Here is a 26,472-nt window from a genome sequence, read left to right on the forward strand (position 1 = left end):
GGAGGAGTTTTGGTCTCCCGTAAGAGGGCAAGTGTTTTTGATGGTGTTCTTGGCATACTCAAGGGTGAAACTTATATAGGGGATTTGCATCTTCAAATTTCTCTATTTTTCTTGAAGAAAATTGAGGTGGTGGCCGATGGAGGTGGCGATGCTTCGGTGACGGTGGTGAAGAGAAGACAAGTGGGGGTGAAGGTGGAGAGAGAAGAAGATGGGAGAGTGTCTCTTGACATTACTAATCCACATTGAGTGTTGGATTAGTGTAAATCATCACATTTGGCCAAGTGTACAAGCATGCTTCCTTTTTCTAATTTATTTCTCAATTAATAAAATCACTAATCCCTCACACACACATACAAATCCGAAAACACACACACACACACATATATATATATATATATATATATATATATATATATATATATATATATATATATATATATATTAAAATGCCACAAAATTAATTAACTATAGCACATTTCTTAATGTAACTAAATTCCTAATAATTCTTATGTAGGGACTTTCGGTTTATGGGATTTTGGTTAGGGATTAGGGTACGAGGTGGAGTGTTACAATCTTCCCCCCTTAAAAAAATTTTGTCCCCAAAATTGTTACCTGACCCGAATAATTCCGGAAAGTGTTTACGCATTTCATCCTCTCTTTCGCACGTGGCTTCTTCTAAAGTACTATTATGCCATAAGACTTTAACTAGACGAATGTTTTGGTTACGTAGAGTTTTGGTTTTGTATTCGAGGATTTTGGAGGGTTTTTCTTCGTAGGTTAGGTTGGTGGATAGTTCAATAGGTTGGGGTTTTAGAACATGATCTGGGCTACGGATATATTTACGAGACATGGATACGTGGAACACATTGTGGAAATTGGACAGGTTAGGTGGTAAGGCTAGACGATAGGCTCGGGTGCCGATTTTCTCGAGAATCTCAAATGGTCCGATAAAACGAGGTGCTAACTTTCCCCTTTTTCCGAATCGCATTATTCCTTTGAAAAGTGCCACTTTAAGGAATACAGAGTCTCCAACTTCGAATTCTAAATCTCTTCTCCGAGAATTTGCGTAACTTCGTTGTCGATCTTGGGCAATGCGCATTATTTCTCGAATATTCTGAATTATTTCGACGGTTTGTTGGACTAGCTCTGGGCCGAGGAATTTTCTTTCTCCAATTTCGTCCCAATGGAGTGGAGATCGACACTTGCGACCGTAGAGGGCTTCGTATGGTGCCATTCCGATAGATGATTGGAAACTATTATTGTAGGCGAATTCGATTAGTGGAAGTTTTGATTCCCAATTTCCTCCGAAATCGAGAATATAAGCGCGTAGTAGATCTTCTAGGGTTTTGATGGTTCGCTAGGATTGACCATCGGTTTGCGGGTGAAAAGCGGTACTAAAATTGAGGCGAGTTCCGAGGGTTCCATGTAAGCTCTTCCAGAATTTAGATGTGAATCGAGGGTCTCGGTCGGAGATGATAGTGACTGGAACACCGTGTAGTCGGAAAATTTCTCGACGTATAGCTCTGTTAGTTTCTCTAGGCTAAAGGTCATTCGGACAGAGAGAAAATGAGCGGACTTGGTCAATCGATCGATGATTACCCAAATGACGTCGGATCCTTTTTGGGTCTTTGGAAACCCTTGGACAAAATCCACTCTGACAGCTTCCCACTTCCATTCTGGAATTAGATTGGACTGCACCAGACATCCGGGTCTTTGGTGCTCTGCCTTGACCTGCTGGCATACTAGACATTCGGCGACGAATTGAGCAATTTCTCTTTTCATTCCGGGCCACCAGTAGAGTTTCTTCAGATCTTGGTACATCTTAGTTTCTCTTGGATGGCAAGTGTACATGGTCTGATGGGCTTCGGTTAGGATTAGTCGGCGAATCTTGGAGTCGTTAGGTACATAGATGTGATTTTGGAATCGGACAATTCCTTCATCGGAGGTTCGGAAATTTGGATTGGATTCGAGGTTGTCGCGAACTTTGAGAACTTGGGGATCGGCTTGTTGAGCGGCCTTGATTGCTTATGTCAAATTTGGCTGAACAACGACGGCGTTGATTGATTTTCGGCTAAGAGCGTCTGCCACCATATTTGCTTTACCCGGGTGATAGAGTATTTCGCAGTCGCAGTCCTTGACTAGTTCGAGCCATCTTCTTTGCCTAATATTTAATTCCTTCTGAGTGAAGAAGTAATTAAGACTCTTATGATCGGTGTAGATGGTGCACTTCTCGTCGTAAAGGTAGTGTCGCCAGATTTTGAGTGCGAAGACGACGGCGGTTAATTCGAGATCATGGGTCGGGTAGTTCCGTTCGTACTCCTTGAGTTTTCGAGAGGCGTAGGCTATAAACTTTCTGTTCTGCATGAGTACGGCTCCTAACCCTATGTTTGAGGCGTCGCTGTAGACTATGAATTCCCCAGTTCTTTCCGGTAGTGCTAGAATTGGGGCAGAGGTGAGTCGTTTCTTGAGTTCGGTGAAGCTAGCGTCGCATTCTGGAATCCATTGATATTTAACGTCCTTTCGAGTGAGTCGAGTGAGTGGCGAGGCGAGTTTCGAGAGATCTTGTACGAATTTGCGGTAGTAACCGGCTAGACCGAGGAAACTCCTTATCTCATTTGCATTCTTCGGAATTGACCAGTTGGAAACTGCTTCTATTTTGCTGGGATCGATGGAGATTCTACTTGCTGAGACAATGTGGCCAAGAAATGATACACTTGATAGCCAGAACTCACATTTGCTGAATTTGGCGTATAGCTGATGAGATCGAAGGGTTTGGAGAACGGTGCGGAGATGAGAGGAATGTTCTTCTTCGTTCTTGGAGTAAATGAGAATATCATCAATGAAGACGATTACGAATTTGTCTAGATACGGAGAAAGACTCGGTTCATGAGATCCATAAATGCGGCGGGGGCATTAGTTAGACCGAAAGGCATGACAATGAATTCGTAGTTGCCATATCTCGTCCGGAAAGCGGTTTTCAGAATGTCAGACTCTTTGATCTTGAGTTGATGATATCCGGATCGAAGATAAATCTTGGAAAAGATGGAAGAACCTTGGAGTTGGTAATCATCAATTCGGGGAAGAGGGTACTTATTCTTGATAGTGATTTTATTGAGCTCTCGGTAATCGATACAAAGACGAAGAGATCCGTCTTTCTTCTTGACAAACAGCACTGAGGCTCCCCATGGTGAGTGACTAGGTCGAACGTAACCTTTGTCGAGCAGCTCTTGGATCTGATCCTTCAACTCTTTTAATTCAAGTGGGGCCATGCGATATGGGGCTTTAGAAATTGGTGCGGCTATGGGAATTAGATCGATTTCGAACTCAATTTCTTGGTCGGGTGGAAGTTCGGGAATGTCGTCAGGAAATACATCGGGAAATTCTTGTACTGTTCGGACATCGGACAATTGAGATTTGGCGTCGGATTCGGAATTCAAGACATCTACTAGATAGCCGAAATGCCCTTTATGAGTGAGTTTGAAGGCTTTTATGGGTGAGATAATTGGAATCGAAGTTTTGGTTTGGCTTTGGAATTTTAGGGTTTGGCCGTTTGGAAGAGGAAAAATGACTGTTTTTGGGGCACAGTCAATTTGAGCTTTATATTCGGTTAACCAATCCATTCCTAGAATGACATTAAAATCCCGGATCGGTAGGACGATGAGGTCGAAATTCATAGCTTGTGAATGAATTCGTTTTGAACAGTTGATTACTACTAGGTTCGAGATCATTTCTTCGCCAGAGGGAATGAGTGTACTATAGCCGTGACTCAACTGACTAGGTTTGATCTTAAGGCTTCTAATCATATTCTCCGATATGAAAGAGTGGGTAGAAGTGATTCTTTTTCTCTTCAGGGTCTCGAGCGATGAATAAGGCGTAGAGACAGCCACGTTCGAAGCGACGGATGTACTCGAGCATTGGCAATTCACCTTGACGAAGTTCTAGAAATTCCTTCAGTTTGTGGGCACGTACGTCTTTGGAGAAATATTTTTCGAAGAATTGTATTTTAAAGTCGGTCCATTATATGGCATCGAGGTCGACTCCCTCCTTGACTCCTTCCCACTAGTGACGAGCTTCGTTTCAGAGAAGGAATAGATCACAATGCACACGATCACGATCGGTCATTTGCATGTAGTTGTAGATTACATCTAGGGATTTGACCCATTCTTCGGCTATTGTCGGATCGGTTCCACCATGAAATTTGGAGGGGTTCATTTTGAGAAATCGTTCATAAATGGCGTGAGGTGCTTCTTGAGGAGGAGGCGGAGGAGGTTGGTTTCGTCGAAGAAGTTGGTCAATTTGTCTTTGGTGGGTTTGGGCTTGTTCTCGGATAAGGTTCGAGAAGTTATGGATGGTTTGGTAAAGGTCTGGTGGTTCATTAGTGGGAGTGCTTTGAGAACTCCGGGTTAGTCGTCGTACCATAATTTCTATAACCTATTATGCAATTTATAAGTAAAGCACCTAAATAAATAAAACATAAAATACACATAACGTTACCTTATGGACGAGTTGTCGTGTCTCGTTAGTCTTCAAGCCCGACTTTCGGTTCGTACGAGTTTTCTATAAACAATGCTCTGATACCACCGCTGTAGCACCCCCCCTCGGGTCGGGCGATAAATCGAACTGGTCTATCGGAATACTTTATTTAGATAGCGGAAGCAAAAGGATCTCTTTGTAATTTTTAAAACTTTCCAGTAGGACCAAAATCTAATTAATGAAAATCTCTTTTTAGGGACATTTGAAAACCTTAAGAATTTTGAAAACATTCTTAGGGTTATTTTGGTCGTCTAAACTCTTCGTTTAAAAATAACTTTGAAAAGGGAGATTTTTATTCGAGTGCTAAATTTGTCTATTCGAGTTGGCCCGTACTAAAATAAGAGTTTAATTCCTCTAACGAGGAAACATTAGAGTTTAAGAGAAACGGAAATACGGAAATTGTTTTTAAGTTTACATCACCAAAATACTACTAGCATAATTTATAGATCCCTCGTACGATCGTCAAAAGCTTCGGCCAAGACTTCGATCCACTACTCGGTCCATTCCGGTGAGGTATTACTACTACTACGTGCAATCAAAGAAGTATCTATATGAGCTATTAAGCCCAGTAAGAAATCCGAATAGATAACGAGGGTTTAAAATATGGTTTTACGTACTTATATTCATATATACACATAAACATCACCTCTTACCATTCGTCGGCTAACGAACACACACAAACACTTAATTTCATTTAAGCACGTAAATCGACTAAAATACCGAAAATTTACCAAATTACCCTTTCGTGCAAATGCATGAATGAAAACATTTTCTGTTGTTCGGATCCATGAAAAATTAACTTCTTTACTTGGATGTCTGAGCCCGTTCTTTTGGGTGGAATCAAACCACCCCTTTTTCTATAGTAACTATGGTTGGAATACTGGCCCCCCGTATCCCGACTTATCCAACCCATGTATCCATTAACCATTCCTTTCGTAAAAATGAAATCTCTTTTATGCATGAACATGAGACCAATGAGACTTTGACATGAAAATGACCACTTTACGACATCACAAATATCAATCAACGAATCTACGAACACAATACAATTATTCACATACATATACACATATACACGGCAATCACACACATATTATGAAAACACACACACACACACACACACACACACACACACACACACACATATATATATATATATATATATATATATATATATATATATATATATATATATATATATATATATATATATATATATATATATATATATATATATATCACACACACACACAACAGTGCACACATACGGGGCACACACATATACACACAAACATGCAGCCCCAAACACAATTAAAAGAGCATTAAACACTAAACCATGCCCTTAAAGTACCAATATCTTTATCCTTTCATTAATGGGATTTTCCCACTTTTATTCATTAAATGTTATTAAATTCTTACAGCCCCTTAACATAGTTCAGCTGCAGACTTTTAACCATAAATTCATATTCTCATAATTAATATGTTAAGAATCTCAAAGCACAATGATTAAAGCACAAAAGTTCCATTTATGACACATGCACAACCAATATTTCGAAATAATAGTAAATGACTTCTAAAAATTCTCAAATTTAATTCTAGGCCTCCTAACTGACTAAATGTCCAGAAGATAAAAGAAATTTGCAGTTTTCTCAGAAATTGACTTTATAAAAAAATAAAATGCTAAGCAAGTGGTGTTTAAGCTAAAAAGTGATTTTTCGAACAAATACTAATTTCAATCCATGAACAAATAGCAAATAAACAAAACTAAACTTACTCCTACTGAAATTTGAAGATTCAAACATTTTTCATACTTAAATTTCGAAAAATTGCAGATTAGCCCATAAGATTCATAGATCTACACATGCAACCCCAAAAATCTTGAAAACTCACTTTCTTTTGCCAAAATTCCAAAAAATACGAAATATTAAATCTTTAATCACAAAATACTTAGATTCATAGATTATAACATGGATTAAACATGCAAGAACACAAATATCAAGATTAGCACAAGATTTTGGATTTTACACAAAAAGCCCTACTTTTCTAAAAGTGAGGCAATCTTTTAAGTAGTTTTGAAAACTCTTTTTCCATACTATGATACCCTTTAATTGCAGCAAGAAATTCGAGATTTCTTACCTAATAAAAGAGTGTTGGCCGAAGAAAAATCTTCAAAAGAAAAGAGGGTTTTTAGAGGAAGAAAAGAAGGAAGAAGAAAAGGGAGAAAATGAAGATTTTCTAGACACAATGTTACCTTCTTCAAGAAGTGGCTCCAAAATCGAACCAAGCTAGTTGAATGGAGAATGTGAGAGCTTTGATATCAAGTTGGGAGGAGTTTTGATCTCCCGTCAGAGGGCAAGTGTTTTTGATGGTGTTCTTGGCATACTCAAGGGTGAAACTTATATAGGGGATTTGCATCTTTAAATTCCTCTATTTTTCTTGAAGAAAACTGCGGTGGTGGCCGATGGAGGTGGTGTTGCTTCGGTGATGGTGGTGAAGAGAAGACAAGTGGGGGTGTAGGTGGAGAGAAAAGAAGATGGGAAAGTGTCTCTTGACATTACTAATCTACATTTAGTGTTGGATTAATGTAAATCATCACATTTGGCCATGTGTACAAGCATGCTTCCTTTTTCTAATTTATTTCTCAATTAATAAAATCACTAATCGCTCTTACACACACAGAAATCCAAAAACACACATATATATATCTATATGTGTAGGTCTAGTATGCATAGGTATATAACTATATATGTATATACGTGTATATACATATATATGTGCTTGCATGTATTATACTATGCATTATAAGGTACTTAGAGAATTAAATTAAAATGCCACAAAATTAATTAACTATAGCACATGTATTCACATAAGTCGTATAAATTAATCTAGCATACAGTTACCTATAATTAATCCAGTTAAGCACATAATAGAGTTGGCACATAATTATAAGTAAATTTCTAGCACATAATTATCTAATCGATTCGGCATTAATTAATCTAAGCAAATAAAGCACTTAAAGCCATTAAGTTAGTAATGTAGCTAAATTCCTAATAATTCTTATATAGGGATTTTCGGTTTATGGGATTTTGCTTAGGGATTAGGGTTTCGAAAATGTGGGGTGTTACACAACGAGAGAGAATGGGACTTTGGGTTTGTGGATGCCCGCTTTAATGCGAGTCATCATAGGGTGAGCAGAGGGATGTGTGGGAGTAGGATAAGGGGATGTGAGTTGGTCGTGGTCGAGAGGTGGTCCTCAGGCGAAGCAGGAGTCGGCGGTGTTGGAGGACTGTTGGACTAACTGTTGGAACAGGGTGGTGCACTGTTGGAACAGTTGGATGAAGTGTTGGAATAGTTAGACGGAGGCTGAGGGAGGAGGAACAATGAGTTTGTGTCTCCGTCCAAGTCAGAGATATGGAGTGTGTCTGTGGGGGGAGTTGACTCAGCAAAAGGAAAATGAGTTTCCTCAAAGGTGACATGGAGAGAAATAATGATTCGGCCAGTAAATCTATCAAGGCAACGATAGCCTTTTTGAGAGGAAGGGTGACCGAGATAAACACAATGAGTAGAATGGGGGGCTAGTTTATGTGGTGTGGTGGTGGTGAGGTTAGGATAACAGAGACAGCCAAACACTAGAAGATGGGAGTATGTAGGTTTGGTTAGGTAAAGAGCTTCGTGAGGGGTCCGGTTTTGTGTGGTTTTGGTACGTAAGATATTGAGTAGGTGGGTGGCCATATGTAGGGCTTCGACCCAATAAGTAGGAGAAAGATGAGCTTGAAAGATGAGGGATCGAATCATGTTGGTTATAGTGCGGATCATCCGTTCCGTGTGTCCATTTTTAGGGGAGGTGTGGGGACACGAATAAACGATTTAGGATGCCGCGTTTGGTAAAGTAGGATTGAAAATCGGCATTTTTAAATTCACGGCCATTGTCACTTTGTAAGGCTTTGAGGGGATGTTGGAACTGAGTGTTTAGTAGGGTATGAAAACTGACAAATGTTGTAAAAACGTCAGATTTATTTCTAAGTGGAAAAGTCCACAAATAATGGGTAAAGTCATCAACTAACAGAAGATAGTATTTGAAACCCGTAAGACTAGAGACAGGAGAAGTCCATAAATTAGCATGAATAATTTTAAATGGAGCAACAGAAGTAGATTTTTGGGAAAAAAATGATAGACGAAAATGTTTGCCTAATTGACAGGCATTACAAAGAGACTCCATAGGGTCTATATTATAAGAAATAAAAGTGCTTAAAAATAAAGGGGACATGACCTGTTTGCCGGGATGGCCTAGACGTTGATGCCAAAGTGTTTGAGATGAAGGTGTTGACATAGTGATGAGAGCAGCGGGATGTGAAGTGGGAGAAAAGAAGCCAAATGGATATAGGTCACCGGAGCTACTGCACCTGAAAATCTCGACTCGACTCTGAAGATCCTTCACAGAAAAACCAAACGGGTCAGATTCAACCGAACATGAGTTATTGCGGGTGAATTTTTGAACAAAGATGAGGTGTTTGATGATACTGGGTGTGACATAGACATTTGTGAGGCGGAAAAAAGTGGTTGGAAAAATTGTGTGGCCTATGTGGGTGATGGGGAGGGTGGAACCATTACCGACGACGACATGTTTCAGGAAAGTACGGTTAGGATTAAAAACAAAATTGAAATTACCTGAGTGTGGTGCCATATGGGAGGTCGGCCCGCTATCCAGGAACCAGTGTGATTCGATAGGCTGCTGAAGTGTCATTGTGTTCAAACGATTTGCCAGATCCACCACGTTGGCACTGTTGGACGAACTATGGTAACAATTGATGGGACTGTTAGAGCTGTGCCATGGCTACTATTGAGGATGAACTGGTGCAGGGACCGAGTAGCCGTTGTATGGTTCTGGTGGTCCAGTAAAGTAGGATTGAGCCAGTGGAGTGCATGGGTGGCCCGATGTATTTGGAGCGGGTCCTAGAAGCGACGGGGACAACTGTTGTTGGTAGAGTGCGCGCCAGGGTTGAGATTGACTATGAACACTATGGTAGCCGTAGTGCTACATAGTGTGACGGTTAGGTCCGCGACCTTCGCGACAGTTGGATCGGCCACTCCCGCGCTGATAACGCGAAGAACTGCCTCCGCGGGAATTGTTGTATTAACAGTTGTAACTGTTGGGCGGAGAGTTCACGTTGGAGGCGTAGAAAACAACAGCAGTCTGCTCAAGTTCAACAAGTCTATTTTCTTCCATCTGGAGAAGCGATTGAGTCTGTAGAAAAGTGGGAAGGAGATTCTGAAAGGAGATGAGATTGGCGATGGTCCCGTAATTTTTCGGAAGGCTGTGTAGGGTTTATAGAAAGAGTTGTTTGTCGGAGATTGAATTTCCGACATCGGCCAAGCTGTCTGTCGTGGTTTTGATTGTTTGGCAATAATCGTGATTAGAGAGAAAGCCTTTCTTGAGGGACTTGAATTTATTTTCAAGTTGAATAGCTTGATATATTTATTGTCCGTGAATAAAGAGGAGATGGCGGTCCAAAGATCACTGGCGGTGGATGTTTTGGAGAGAACCATGCTGGACAGATCATCGGAGATGGTGCCGTAAATCCAAGATTGAAGGAGATAGTCGGCGCCTTGCCATTCATCGGCGCAAATTGAGTCGGGTCGGGGTTTTCCATGGAGAAGATCGGAAAGGCAGAAGCGACCGGCGGTGATTGTGAAAAAGTGGCTCCACTTTTGATAGATGGGATTTTTGTGATCTAGGACACGGAGATGAGAGATTTGATATTGGAGATGACATGAGCAAGGTGGAAGGGATTGAGAGGGGCGACGAGGGGAGTAGCTTCATCACCGGCCATGGAGAAGAAGAGAGGCGGTGGCGGCTGAGGGGAGGGTGGTGGTGACGGCTAGGTTAACCTAGTGTTTGATACCATATAAGAAAAATATAATTGGAGAAAGAGAGAGTTGTGTCTCTCACACGTATATTACTTATATATATAGTTACATGTAGGAAACCCTAACCTATTACACAATGTAACTAAGGGATATACATGCCAAGATTACAAGATATATCTATAATAAATAATAATAATACTTGTCAGCAATATATATATGCTAATAGTGTATGTCTAATGAAAGCGACTGTCAACTGTTGAAGGTAGACCTACGCAAATTTTTCAGTGGACTCGGTTAACGATCATATAACGTTTTTGGTTGTCGGAGATTGGGGAAGAAATGGAGCTTTCAATCAATCTGCTAGCTCTAAAGCTTACATTTTTATTGTGTTAAATGAGTTTCTCTTACATATCCACAATTATGTCTAGTTATACCTAGATCCGCATAGTGTTCGAAAAATTTCCCACACTTCCCTCGAGATTTGATTCTCGCAAGAAAACAAAAAAAAAATAATAATAATAAGGCTCTGTTTGGTTCATGGATTTTGATTTTAAGGAAAATGAAAAAATATATTTTTTTTTGAAAATCTCTTGTATGGTTGGTGTCAAAGAAAAATATCATGAAATCAATTTTTTTGAGGAAAGTCATTTTTTTTAGCTAAGTAGACATTTTTGTTGTGACTATGCCATGGAAGTGAACTACTCCGATAATTGCATATCTTCTAAGACAGATGGGAATCGAAATTGAAAAAAAGAACCGAAAACTTCCTATCCGCGTGTAGTTTTTCTCACTTTGTTTTTGTAGCAAAATGTATTATCCTTGTCCCTTCACACTAGTCCCCAAATTATTTTACTTAGTATTTTACCTCCGAACCAAACGTGAAATTTATTTGACCTAGTCCTCTCATCTTTTTCTATATCATTTTCCGTGATACAAACAGAACCTAACTAATGTTTTAACCGAGCCAACATTGTGGTAATTTTCAAACATTACGGGGTCACGGTGTAATTAGACATAACCTCAAGGAGCACAATGTAAATAACACTAGATTTAGTTATATGAACCAAATGTGGACTAAATTTTCTTAAAACGGATGCAGATGGGGGGATAGGAGCAAAGCTAGGCATTGACTTTGTAGTGTCAACAAGTGATAACTTCTACAAAGATGGACTAATTGGTGTTAATGATTCTGCTTTTACAGAATGATTTACCAAAATCTACACTACAATAAGCCTCCAAAGACCTTGGTATGCAAGTAAGTACACTTAAATCTCTATAATTTAACGAAATGTTAAATTATCGAACTAATAATTTAATACGTTTTCATCGAGTCGGGACCAAGAGAAATTATTATTTAAACGAGGTTATTAATTTATCGAGTATTAATTTATCGGGTTCTACAGTACCTCCAAAATAACACTCATTTTTCAATGAACACAATAAAAGAAAATTAAGAATCTTTGACTATTTATCTCCCTATGTTTTATTTGTCTATTCATGTAGTATTGGGAAACCAACCATGACTATCACGGGAATACCGAGGCACAACTGAATCCTGCGCTCAAAAGACGCGATAGAAGATGGAACTGTCACAGGTCCTACATTGTTCGAGCCGATAATAATAATTGAATAGCTTGAAAAAAATGAGTGTCATCTTATTTTTTTGTTTTCTGTGATATTCGCCAAAATTTGTCGGTTTTGAAGTTTAGGAATAATTACGATAACAACCCTTACAGGTTTCCTAGATATTTTCTTCATCGACACATCTCCATTCGTGACCAAGTATTTTGCCAAAGTTAAGTTTAACTGGAAAGGCATATTTCCTCAACTTTTCTAACCTTTTAAAGGTAATTTCTTTATATTTCATCTTCAAAGTTTACAAGGTTCTGATATATATGTTTCGATTTTTAAAGACATTAATGGAGTTCGATTATTTTGTTATATTATATTTAATCAATAGGATTTCAAGACATCATTGAGGACATCAAAAGCTACCTGGAAAATTGTTGACGAGCATTATCCTGTAAGAAGCATTGAAGCACGAGGCGACACTCCAGAACTTCTTCACCTCCTTCTACCAATTCTACTGGTATCAAAGAAATTTAAGATGAAAATTTGATCTGAATTATTTTTTCCTCCATTTTCAGAAGATAATACCAAAGCGAATCGCGAAAGCTAAATTGCTATACAAATCTAAGAAATATGAATATCAAGTCGTTTATAAAATTTACACAATGGACTTCTAGTTAATATTCATTATCAAAATTAAGATGAGAGAGAAGACATCAAATGTTAATTGATTGTCGGTGTGTGTCGATCGCCGGTGGGTGGCAATTTAACCGCCATTAGTGCGACTATGCGAGAGAACAAAGTTTTTTTTTCTTTTTCTAAGAACGAGAGAGAAGTTGGGAAATAGAAGATGAGGACAAGTCAGATGTGAAAGGGGCTTTGAGACGTAAGGTGGCTTTGAATAACTGGACTTAAGTGAAGTAAAAGTAAACTGATTAAATAATATAATTATGTAGGCTAAAAATATATATATATATATATATATATATATATATATATATATATATATATATATATATATATATATATTTGGGACAGTTTTGGAAGTAGTAGAAGAAGTGGAACTACATACATAACGAATAACTGAAAGGCAATGACATATAGACTCCTTCAAACAAATCACTGAGTTAATTGCAAAAACCATCCCTGTAAAATCTCTAATTATCAAATACCCCCTGTCAAAAAAAAATTCGCTCATACCCCCTATGTAATATTTTTCGAAGCTCACAGTACTCATTATCATTTTAATGGTTGACTGAAGGTAAAACGACAGGTATACCCCTAAGTGGAATAACATAAAATTATAATAATTGAAGAGATCAAATTGGAATTTTGTTAAACTTCTAAAACTTAAATTGGGGGACTAAATTGCAATTTTCCAAAATCCATCTCCCAAATTTTTGCAATTTTTCCCAGCGGCAGCGAATTCCCCACCTTCCTCTCAATTTCCAATCATACATATCATTCACCGCCGCCGCCCACCACGCACCACCACATCCATCAATTGTTTAGGCTTCTTCAAGCTCCGAATTTTTTGGTGGCGGTGTAGAAGCTCGCGGCTTGATCGATTTTGTCGATTTTCTCTGAGGGGTCTCAATGCCTTGACTTTGTTTACACAAGGAGTTATAAGCGAATTATTTTTTGACAGGGAGTATTTGACAATTAGATATTTCACATACTAGTATTTGCAATTAACTCAACAAATCACCATTTAAAAATGCATTATTAACATCCAATTGATATAAAACCCAGCCTCTAGAAGCAACAATAGAAATAAGAGTTTCAGCATTGACCATTTTAGCTACTGGACTGAAAGTTTCCATATAATCTATATCTTCCTTTTGATTATAAGCCCTGGCTTTATACCAATAGATTTATTTCCAGCTGGAAGGGGAACCACATACAGGGTATGGAAGGGGAAAGGGGTTTCTTTGAACCGGAACTTTTTTTGGGTTCTGAAAATCGAGGAGCTACCAAAAGACGGGGATAAATCGGGGAATAAAGAAATAGTGGTTTCGATTATAAGTCTGAAAAGTTGATCAAATTGCCGAGACCGAAAAACACGAAAACGCCACGGTTATGGATGTACTTGACTTGGTTGAAAGGCGATTTGTGTGTGTGCATCAACCAAAATAGTCATCAGAGGATCAAAGTTGGCGTAGAAGACGCGTGGCGGGAATTCGAAAGGGAGCTACCGTTGCCTAAGTAAGGGGAAGAAGATCTACGATTGACTCCGCAGTACGAGAATATAGATCAAGGTAGGTTACTCGACTACTACAATGGGTTATTACTTATTATCGACTCCCCTATCTCGAAAATCTGTTATTCAACGAGCGGGAACATGCCCTCAAGAAAAAGAAAACGAAGAAGAAAAACAATTAAATTACGGATTATTGGGTTTTTGTTAGAATAGGTGGTGGAATTTAGTTTTGTTTAGGAACGTTTGTTTTTTAGCAGATTGATGATTAGTTATATTAAATTTTAGATTTTACTTTTTTACAATATGTTGTTTAGTTACTTTCTTTGCAAAAGTTTGTGTTTAACTATTAATCAATCAATACAATCATGTTTTCGAATTTTATTTTGAGCTCAAATTATTCAATATATAAAGGGGTGAAAGTTGGAACGGAATTTTCAATTTCGGTCCGTTACATCGAAAAAGTTCCAATTTTGAAACAACTTCTCTCATTCTGATACTACTGTTCAACTCAAATTTCATGTTTTACACCCCAATTTAGCTCAATGTCACCAATTAACCAATTTTGATCCTTACTCCAATTTGGACCCTCCACCGCCGGAGACCATCGTTGACCGTCGGTCTCCGGAGTTGACTTTTATTTTTTAAACTTATTTTTTCTTATAAAAAATATTTTAATTAATATTACTGTCTTGCCTGCTAAATTACTATCTCCAACAGTAATTTTACTGTATTAATTAATTTTATCATGTTGGTCTGCAATTTTGCTGTCTTCGACCGTAATATTACTGTCTCATGCAATAAATATTACTGTTTGAGATAATAATATTAGTAATATTAGTGTTCCGGAAAGTAATATTCATAATATTACTGGTCTGGACAGTAATATTAGTAATATTACTGTTTGATATTCAATATTAGTATCTCAGATAATAATTTTGTTGTTAACACAGTAATTTAAAGCGAAAAGAAAAGTTAAGAAGAAAAAGTAAACGCCGGAGAACCGCCTGGTCAACGCCGGAATATGGCGGGAAAAGAAATAAAAAAAAGAAATTATTTTCTGAAAAAAAAAAAAATCAAAAATTATGAAAATGGGGGTTAATGTAATATATTTGTTCAAATCTAGGGTCAATGTGTAATATTGAGGAAGTTAGAGTATAATGGATGGAATTGATAAAAAATATATTATGGAAAGTATTTTAGACAAAAGACATGAGCATGAGTTTATTTGCACGCATGTTTTTTTGTCTGAATCTATGTGCTTAAGTCCATTGTCATGAGCTTATTTGACATTCGCCCTATTTATTTCTCCTTGGAGCTAATTATAACCACTTATGGGGACTTTTAGTTAATATAATAATTTTGAATTTATTAAATTAAACCGTTTGGCTAAGTTTATTTAAAATATCTTATAAGCTCATACATCAGATAAGTTGTTTTGGAATTGATAAGCTGCTAGATCTTATTTTAAAAATTATTTTTTAAGGTGTTTGGATATGTAATTTATAAGTTACTTTTAGTTTTTATAAGTTGTTTAGGTGTTTGGAAATAAAAGGTACGCTTATCGGTATATTGACAAAAAAGTACATAACGCCATTATAACTGTTAAACTTATTTGACTCAAATACTTTTGCTCCTAAAATATTATTATAATATTGTCGAATAAAAATAATAATAATAAAATATACATTAAATAAACTTAATGATTTTTTTTATTTTTTTTATGTATGTTGGTATAATATTTGACTATTTTTAAAAATAAAATGAAGCGTAATAAAATATTTTAATGAAACTTTTAAAGTTTTAATTTTTTGTCCCATCAATATATATTAATATAAAATAAAGGTTGTAAAAGAAATATAACTTTTATTCAATAGGTAAAAGAAATATAATTCATTATTGAGATAATAAGAATATTCGGGTATTTTTATATACATATACAATATAAATAGAGAATAATTTTTTCTACAATTATTATGATAATTATATTTTAACTAATAATTAATCTTGATTAAAAGAACACGTTGTTTTGATAAAATATATATGTTATTAGTATTCATGTAATATAATAAAATATTTAAGGGTAATTGTGTATCTTGAGTGTTTTAGTAAACTAGACAGGTACACATGTGTTCCACTTGTCGTATTAATTCTTTTATGTATGATATTAATAATAGTTGGGCATGCTATTATAATAAATTATTTTTTATTCTACTATTTATACATGTTTAACACTTATTCCTGTCGAAGTTGAATATTTTTCGTAATTTATTTACTTTTGATATGTATGATATTAATAACGGCAAGATATATTAAATTTGGGGTAAATAAAACTTAACCCATGTTGTCTACCTATTTTATACATCATCCCCCTTTTGGTATTGATTTAATGATTTTAACCTCTTGTCGACCTGGTTGCCAATTGATAGAGGATGTCTATTTTATTAAATACATATTAAAATGATTATGTGTATCATTTCTTTCCTTTCAATAACACCTTAAAAAAACAGATAAAGAAGAAAAAACTAAATTAACTTATTTTAAGCATTAGTACCGAATTATATATTTTCAGTAAATATTATTCATGAAGTTGATAATTTCTTTTATTGGTTTGTATTTGCTATATTAATTCGTCGAATAATTAAAACGTAAAACAATTATAATTTTTTTTTGGTGTGGGATTAAATATAACTTAACATTTTGCGTATTATATATATATATATATATATATATATATATATATATATATATATATATATATATATATATATATATATATAAAAGTACAGATAAATCCTCAACTCAAAAACAAACACACGAGTCAATCCCTAAAGCAAACATAAACATGCATTTCAGTCCCTGACCCCAGTTTTTTTCACTTTATACACTCTCTCTCCTCTATTCTCTCTCCTCTTTCTTCTATTTCTTCTACACTCTTTCTCTCTCCTCTCTCCTCTCTCCTTTTTCTTCTATTTTTTCTCTTCTACTCCTCTCTCCTCTCCATTTCCTCATATTCTCTGTTACTACTTTTTGTTTTCCGACCGCGACAAAATGAAATTTCCCACAATGGCAGCAAATGGTGAATCAAACCCCATCGCCGCCGGTATTATTGGAAGTTGTCGGTACAGTGATTATTTGCACATCATTTCCATTAAGAATGATTCGACTTTAAAGGAGATCTATGAATCTATCTTAATGAAGTGGAACGATATACATCCCGACAAATTGGTGCTCCAATACTTGGCTCCCCATGAAAGAATGTTTGTCACACTGACTTCTGACGAAGACGTGGTGAATATGGTTACATTGCATTTGGTAATGCACATGAGTGTGGTCGACATTGTGGTGAGCCGCACTGATGAACTTGATGGGCGTAGAAGGAGGACCCCCAGCTACGGGTATGCAGCCAATTTGTTTTGTGTGCATTTTCAATTTGTTTATGTGATCATAGCATAGAATATAATACTACATAATATCGTGTTAATATAGTGATAGTGTAAAATAACTAAGCTCGTAGTATCATATAAGGGTACTAATAGTATGGAATGATTGTATATCAAGTATCTTATAAATTGAGTTCTCGTATGCAAGCATTCCACTCAAAGTACTTATTTCAATTGTTACAATTTATTTGTAGTCCACTGTAATAATCCAATTTGTTTCATTGTTTTTGCATTTTCTAGTGAGTCTGTTAGTTCCAACAGTCCGTTGCAAATTGAGTACAATCCGGTTGGAGATTCAATTGATGCATGGAGACATTGCATACGCGGGGAGAATCAAATTTTCAAAGATGCTAATGATTTTAGGTTTATGCTTAAAAATTACTGCATTGCTAACAATCGAACCTTTAAGTACAAGAAAAATGATCAACAAAAGATCATAGCCGTATGCATTGTTGAAAATTGCAAATGGAGGGTTTATGCATCAGTTCATAAATCTGACAAGTTATTCGGCATTCGCAAATGTATTCTTGAGCACAGTTGTGATGATGCTACTCTTCGTACAAGGGGTCATCCCAAAGCCGATGCTACGTGGATTTCGCAACTTATGAAACAAAAATTGAGAGATGAGCCAGGTTAGAAACCAATTTCTATTTTGAATGAGGTCCAAAGAAAGTACGGTGTGGAGCTTAAGTACTATACGACGTGGAGAGGTAAGGAAAAAGCAATGTATGACATTCATGGGGATGAGTCGAGCTGTTATGATAAACTGAGACGTTATTGTCGTGCACTAAAACAGAATAACCCTGGTAGTTGTGCCGATTATGTGATTGACCATCAAACTCAAAAGTTTATTCGGATCTTTATTAGTTTTGGAAATTCTATTTTGGGTTTCCACCGTGGGTGTAGGCAAATGATATATTTGGATGGGACTCATATTAAAAATAAGTACAAAGGTTGCTTACTTTCTGCTGTGTCCAAAGATCCAAATGATGAGTTATACACATTGGCCTATGCAAATGTTGATGCCGAGAATGACAAAAATTGGGAATGGTTTTGTAATAAGCTGAAAGAGATTCTTGTTTATCACAATGGGGGTTTATTGAAAAATTACACAATTTTCTCTGATCGTCATTCGGGGCTTATTAAAGCCATTCCACTGGTATTTCCTGGTAGCAACCATGCTTATTGTTTGCGACATTTGGAGGATAACTTTAGAACAAATGTTCTAAGATCGTATCCATTGCACAACAAAGCATATTGGGTGAGTATTCTATATAAGGCTGCAATTGCTCCTACACGGCAAGAGTTTGAGGAACATATATTTCATATAGTTAAATCAATGCCTCGTGCGGAATCATTTATCCGAGACTCGGACCCCAATCGTTGGGCCAATGCATACTTTTCTGGGGATAGATGGGGAATAATGAACAGTAACCAAGTTGAATGCTGTAATGGTTGGGTTAAAGATGAACGATCTTTGCCAGTTCCATCCATGATTGATATGATACGAATCAAAATAATGAAGATGATAGGTAATCGACGGGAAGATTCTTTAGTCATGGCTGGTACAGTGTGTCCAAGAGTTGAAAAGAGATTATTAATCAACTATACGGCCTCTGGCTTATTAAAATATACCAGATCCAGTGGTACGCGTTATGAGGTGTATGAAGAGGATAAGTCGTATGGTATTGATTTAGAGACTAGGACCTGTACATGCAAATCTTGGCAGTTGGATAAACTTCCGTGCAAACATGCATGTGCATGTATTGGGTCGAAAGGATATTCGGTATTTGAATTTGTTGATCCTTGCTTCCGGGTTGTTTTGTACAAAGAAGTATACAAGTACACAATTAATCCAGTTCTTTCATTTGATGACGAATTTGATTTGTACAATGCACAAACAAATCATGGCCCAGAAGATGTATTTATTAATCCACCTGCATCGAAAGCTCAACCAGGCCGTACAAGGACGAAAAGAATTTCATCGCAAGTCGAAACCCGTGTTACGAAGTGTGCACGGTGTAGTAAACCTGGACATAATCGCCGTACGTGCAAACAACCAGTCCCGTAGCACTCTGTTTATACTTTCTTTTTATGTTGTTTGTACTTTGTTGACATGTACTTTGTACTATTTATCCATTTGCACTCTATTTTATCTATTTGTATTATATACCATGATATGACTGTTTTAGTTACAATAGAGCGCACTGTTTCAGTTACAATAGTATTGTTGTTACGTTGATTTGGTATAACGTACAACATAATATAGTTCACAGAAGAATAATAAATGAATCGATTTGAATTTTATCACCGTTACAATAATATAGCCGTTATTTTTGTCGTCGAAACTTATAAAAAGCACCTCATTATGTACATATGCTTCTCATTCATGGCTTCTTCCAGTAGCAACTCTCAAAAGAGTAGCTTAAAATATAAAAAAGATAACTGCAAGCGTCGTGATTGTGGGAAAAAAAACAATAATCATGGTTTCGGAGACAAGTTTGAATCCAGGGAGGCTATTTTATTGTTGCCCAGGCCATGGCTATTCTCATTGGTGTGAGCCATTTGAAATTGGGCAAACTTTCTCCCACAATTATTCTCGATATGAAGAAAGTGAAGCTACGAGTGGATCGACGAACCAAGTTCATCTTGAAAGTAAAGTGAAGAATTCCAAAGATGAAGCTGAAGTTATTCAAAGTTTGATAGTGTTAAACCTAGTAATATTTGCAATTTACATGATTTGTCAAACCTATGTAATGTTTCTTAACTAATCACCGTAACAATACGAGTTAAAAGTTAGTGTCGTGTATTGTAGCTCGTTAATCGCATTGTAATGTCAATGTGTAAGTACTTTGGGTACTTACAAATAAATTAACTTTATCGATGAATCAATTGTTGTTGTTCGTATGAAATGTACTCGTACAATATAGTGATAGTTATTGTTGTTCTACGGCTCTGTATATCACGTTCACAACTCACGCATAGATCGTACAATATCTACGTATTATAGTTCCCACGATATAGTCCTTATGTACTGTACTAATGGTACCCTTGTTATAGTACCATTTCGGGTCAACACGACCATAGAAAACCATCTCATCCCTCATTTATTCATTTTGTGACTCATTTAAAAGAATTGAGACAACTTGGGAGTTGATTGGTATTGAATATGGTCACTTGTGATGAAAACAATCACTTATACATAGAAGCCTTGTACATTAGTAGTGTATCTTGTAAGGAATTCGATACATTCTTTCCATTTTGAACCCCAAAGTTAAAACTAACCTGAAAAAACCTTACAACCTTCATTTAAAACATATTATATGTCTTTCCCAAACTTATGGATCACAAATGTGCAAAACAAATTTGAGCAATTCAAGTCATCAACATTATGGTATTCCTCATTTTAGGTAATGGTATAGATGGGGTAGGTTATATGCATCGACAAGAAACTATCAGAGTATTAAAAACTAATGTGTAAAACACTTACACTATTCAAAATAGGTGTCACAACACCACAAAAATGGGACAATTTTAATACCATTATCGCACGAAAACACTAATCTAAAAGTACTTGTTCATGCAAAGACAGTCAAAAGCATATTGTTCATGACAATCACAACCCAAAAACACCCATAAAACAAATTGTTCAAAAATAATCAAAAATAATTTTAAAAATTGTTCAAAATATGTTCAAAGCATCAGCATCTATTGGCTATCTATCCACGCCCTGGTGCTTTAAGAAGACAAGTGCTAGTTTTGGACGGAGTTTTTTGATCAAGCAAGTTTTCGCCTTTTTCCAAGTCTCAGCGTCATCTCTAGCATGGCAATATGCCCACATGCAGACAAAAATCCCGCAATCATCATTCCCATCCTGTTGTCTGCATCCTTCTACCCATTCGACATGTGAAGGTATCTCCAACGCGGTGTTATTTTCAATCACTGTGCTATAATAACTCGCCTACAAAAATATACTATTATATTAGTATACATGTATTTTCATTACCATATTGCAGCACCGTTCAATCACAATACCCAAACTATGGATTAATAAAACATATACCACATTCTCCAATATATAAATTAAAGAAGTAATCATCGATTTAAAAACTTACGATATAATTTGCAATTCCTGGGCTCGTCGGAGAATGGGCTAGGGAGTTCCAATGCCGAATTTTTTTTTTTTGTTTGGGTCCAATACAAGCAAGAACCAGTGATCTTTGGGATTTATAGGTATCATAACATATTTTTTGCTGTAGAGACGTGCTATTCCAAGCTTCTCAACCGCGGTAGATCCAAAATATGTTAAGCTCCTGAAAAAGGTAAAAAAGGTATCCAACTCTGTATCACCCATCTTTTTGAAGTCCATTCTATCTCGTGCCAGTATCTCATACTACGAAACATAATAAAAAAAAATATAAGATAAACCAGTATACACAGAATGCAACATATTTGTTAAACCAGTTTATACCTGGGCAGGGGTCTCGAGATAATCAATCTCATGCCCATGTTCATCCATGATCGCTTCGGAATTTAACAGACTCATGTATATGTCAATATGCTCCCCACTCAGATGCTGATCAAACAAAAGATCGCACATATGCTTTCCAGTCAATACATTTGGGCCTCTTTCGATCACAATTGCACTACAATAGAAATAAACATGCACTATTTGTTTAGTACACCGATAATACATAAGAAGTTATTATATACCAAATGTTTAGTAAGTTAGTGATTTTACCTCAAATCAACATCAACCAAGTACCCATCCAGTACTGCCCTCTCTACACCAGTTAGTTCATCTCGACATACATAGTCTGTTCTCCCCCGGTACGTAGAATTATCTACGACAACCTATATCCAAAGGAATCATTAGTGATAATAGTACTAATAATAATAACAATAATACTTATTAAATTATAATCATAATTACTGTTGTGGGCAGTTTAGTAGAGACTACGCTGCGTTCTTGTCCTCGACTCTTTCTTCTTCGATTGTCTTCGCTTGCCTTCGACCTTCTTTCCCTCTCCATGTTCAGTACTTCTATCAAAGTTTCTTCTTCTTCTTCGTCTTCTTCTTCTTCGTCTTCTTCTTCTTGTTCTCATTTTTTCTCTTTTTTTTCCTCATCTCCAAGTTCTTCAACAGCATTAAAAAATTTATCTCCCTCCTCCACTTCCTTTTTCCCTTTATCTTGCTCTTCTATTTCCTCTTCTATTTCCTCTTCCTCCTCCTCCTCTTAAAAAATAAGAGCTTTTCTTCTCTTCTTCTTCCCTTCTGTCTCTTCCAATCTCACATTCTTGCTCTTCACTTGTTGTGCATTTCCAAAATGCAGCTGCAGTTCACATAAAATAAACAATGATCAGTATAATACAACAACATCATGTTGGTTTACAAATGGGACATATCTATCTCATTAATAGTACGCTTCACTTACACTCCTGACTTCCATTTTTCCACCGACCTCCAAAGCTGCAACAATAGGACCAGATAGTTCTTCCACAGGTGAAACCATAAACTTTCTCTCTTCTTTGTGCACGGAGAATGATATAACCTAATAAACATATAAACAAATTGTACATTTGTTTATTAAGTAAGCAAATACCACAATGAAAATGCATAAATAAAATTGTTACCTTGTCTGGTGTAAGTTCTCTAAAAAGATGTTTAGTCTGACGTTCATCGGCTGGTATTTTGGAGTCGGACCATCGGAAAAATCTCGGGTATTCGAAAACGCTTATTGCGAACCCCAAAGAAGTGATCTTTTCACTCACCCATGCCAACAATTCAATGGTGCAACCATCAAAATACCCTCTTGCCCCAGCCAAGTGTGCCTCAATATTTTCAATGAGCACATCATACACCAACTTTCCCCACGCAAAATCTCATACGCGCTCCAATTTGTCAACATGTGGATAAACGTACCTCGGCAGTTGAAAGTTGCCCTTTGGCAATAAGAAAGTATTGCAAGCGAAAATAATGTACAACCTACAAAAATCCTCAATTGGTTGTTGGTCGGTCCTAACAGCATACTCTTCCAATTTTTCAGCAATTTGATGACGTTTACTTGGGTCAATTTACCCCAAAAAACACGTCTAATGAAAGGAGTTTCTATTTCCAGGCTTTTATCGATGGGTACCCCCTTCAACTGTAATCCCATCATGATGCATAACTCCCTAGGATCAAAGACGACTGGGATAGTTTTACCTCCAAACCAGAACGTACGTTCCTCCACGTTGTATGTCTTTTTCAACAGAACAGACACCTTTAAGAAACTATGGTATATCTTAGGCATGTTTAAGAAATGCCCGAAAGGATTTTCCTCCAAGGCAGCAAAGTGTCTGGCCGTCATCATAGGTTTAATTATGTTCATTTGTTCTTTGAAGGCGCTAGGAGAGCATTTGCAAGCTTGTTGGGCGTCAACATCTGCAAGTGTATTACGATTATAAAGGAAAAAAAATAATGAAAAAATACAATTGTAAGATAATAATGGTACTATGTAGTTATTGTAATTATACCTTCACTATATTGTATCAATACCATACACCTACATTACCTATACTATTAGGCAATACTACATATACTATTTAATTACATCAGAAGAAACGCCATTACCTTTTTTTTTACCTTCTAACTACAATAGCACTACCGTTGTGTAGTAAGACTTATATTATTTAAACACATCTGATGCCCAAAATCAAACCCTTGTTATGACCAAAAGTGATTTGGGGAAATATTAATATTTCAGACGAATGATACCCAAGAGCGAAAGTGTTCAAAATCATGCAATTCAACAGAAAATGAACAATTTTTGCAAGCATAAACAAGAAAACAACATTTTATCGGAACCAGTTGTTCGATTTTTTTATGTGAGAAAACCCCAATCTCGCCATTGGATACTACCCACTACTGGAAATGTTCAAAATCATTCAATATGAGAACATGCAGTTTGTTTTTTGCTAACCTAAGCAAAAAAACAACAAATTTCATTATCGATTCCTGAAAAAAAAAAAATCCCTTGCTTCTCCTTCCCGTTCTATGTCTTCACCATTCTTCTACTTCGAAAATTATTACTTTAGTTTCCTGTCTACTTTCCGCCTTGTTGTGGTTATTTATACAAGCAAACAAAAACCGAAAAACCTGAAGAATCGCTTGCACGAAGAAAAACTGCTAGAAACCGCTGAGGAAATGGTTCGAAAATTGAATGACAACGGATAGTTAAAATATTGAAGGTCTTCGCTGAATCCATTGCAAAAAAAAATTTGGAGTCTTTAGTTTCTTAGGTGTTGAAACAATATAATAGGTAAATGAGCTAGGCTTGTATACTTACTTCCTGATCCATCAAAATCAGTCTTCTCATAATTGAGTTCCAACTCGTAAGGCTTTTCGATGAATTGTTCAAGAGTTTTGATTTATTTGTAACCCCTTGATATAGACATTGTTGAATCATTTGACATGCATCCTGATAGTTAATTTAAGCAGTATATGCATGAAAATATATAATACATCTATGCATCATCATTATACACATGAAAATACAAATTATGATTGTGATCTTCATAATATTCAAAAAAATAATAAAACAAAGATTGGAAGCAATATTTTTTTTACAAAGAACTACCATAAAAAAAACACTATCTATGGTCTATGTCTTAATATAATAAGACACATAGGGCTCTTTTGGTTGGTGGGATAAGGGGTGATTGACAGATTAGTCACCCCTAATCCGGCATTTGGTGTGAATGATATAAACTCGGTATTGACACAAGGCCCGGTATCTAATCACCCAAATGAGTGATAATTTATCCCACCCCAATAGGTGTGATTAAATTATCCATTATAGACAATGCTAATGGAAATACAAAAAAGCCCCAAATAAAGCCTCATCACATCCACCAAATTACAATTTTCAAAAACATATATTAAAAAAAAACTATTTTTTACATTAGGTCATATTTAATTTTTTACATTGCATAGCTGCAAAAGTCAGATATTTATTTTTTACATTAAGTCGGAAAAAAATATTTTCAAAAACTATAGGAATAAAAAAAATTAGATTTTTATCCCAAAGCCTAGAATAATAGAATTATTCTAATTAGAAATTACAATAATTATTGATAAGCGGTGCATGATAAATTGGGATTGTTTTTTTTTTTTTAAAACGTTTTTGTGAGTCAATAAAATTAAGGGCAAAATACACTTTACCCCCTTGTACTATGCCCCACGTAACACTTACCTCCTTGTACTATGAAAAATACACTTACCCCCTTATTTTAATGGTCAACCTATTTGACTCTTAACGGTGTTAGTAGTAAAATAAATTTAATACATTTCTAACAATCCCTACTAAATGACACATTTTTTTTATTTAAAAAAATATATTACATATACTATGAATAAATTAAATAAATATTTAAGATAATAATATTTTTAAATTTTGATTAAATAAGAAAAATATTATTACTTTTTAATAATTCATAAGAAATGACATCTTATTTTTATTAAAAAAATATATTTTCATTGTGGATAAATATATTAAATAAATGTTTAACATGTATAAATTTTTAAATATATGATTAAAATATTTACTCATTAAATATTTATATTAAAATTATAATTCTACAGTAATATTTTTAACGATATATGCTAATGATTTATTTTATTTATTTGTAACATCAAAATTTACTTAAGCCTTTCACATTTAGGATTCACTATATAGAATTTAATGTTACAAATAAATATTAAAAATTCAATGTACACAATGTTTAATGAGTTAAATAATTTAATCCAGAATATAAAAAAATAAACTTGCTACTTGGTTGTATAAAATAACATACGAAAAATTATATTATCTAAATATTAATT

The 26,472-nt window shown here is 35.8% G+C and overlaps 1 protein-coding gene and 1 pseudogene across 2 annotated transcripts; both read left to right on the plus strand.

Annotated features, from left to right (window-relative positions):
• The first annotated feature begins 9,328 nt into the window (after positions 1–9,328).
• LOC148769066 (purple acid phosphatase 7-like) lies at positions 9,329–14,449 on the plus strand (annotated as a pseudogene). Its single transcript, XR_016031969.1, has 6 exons — positions 9,329–9,470; positions 11,501–11,652; positions 11,905–12,013; positions 12,135–12,248; positions 12,362–12,490; positions 13,843–14,449. The product of XR_016031969.1 is annotated as a purple acid phosphatase 7-like (transcript).
• A 3,885-nt stretch (positions 14,450–18,334) lies between these two features.
• On the plus strand, positions 18,335–19,681 carry LOC105969327 (uncharacterized). Its single transcript, XM_088820208.1, has one exon. The coding sequence runs from the start codon at positions 18,335–18,337 to the stop codon at positions 19,679–19,681; it is 1,347 nt and encodes a 448-aa protein (XP_088676334.1).
• Positions 19,682–26,472: the final 6,791 nt, after the last annotated feature.

This window comes from Erythranthe guttata, chromosome 7 (assembly GCF_056151865.1).
Source record: "Erythranthe guttata isolate IM_541 chromosome 7, IM_541, whole genome shotgun sequence".
Classification (NCBI taxonomy): Eukaryota; Viridiplantae; Streptophyta; class Magnoliopsida; order Lamiales; family Phrymaceae; genus Erythranthe; species Erythranthe guttata.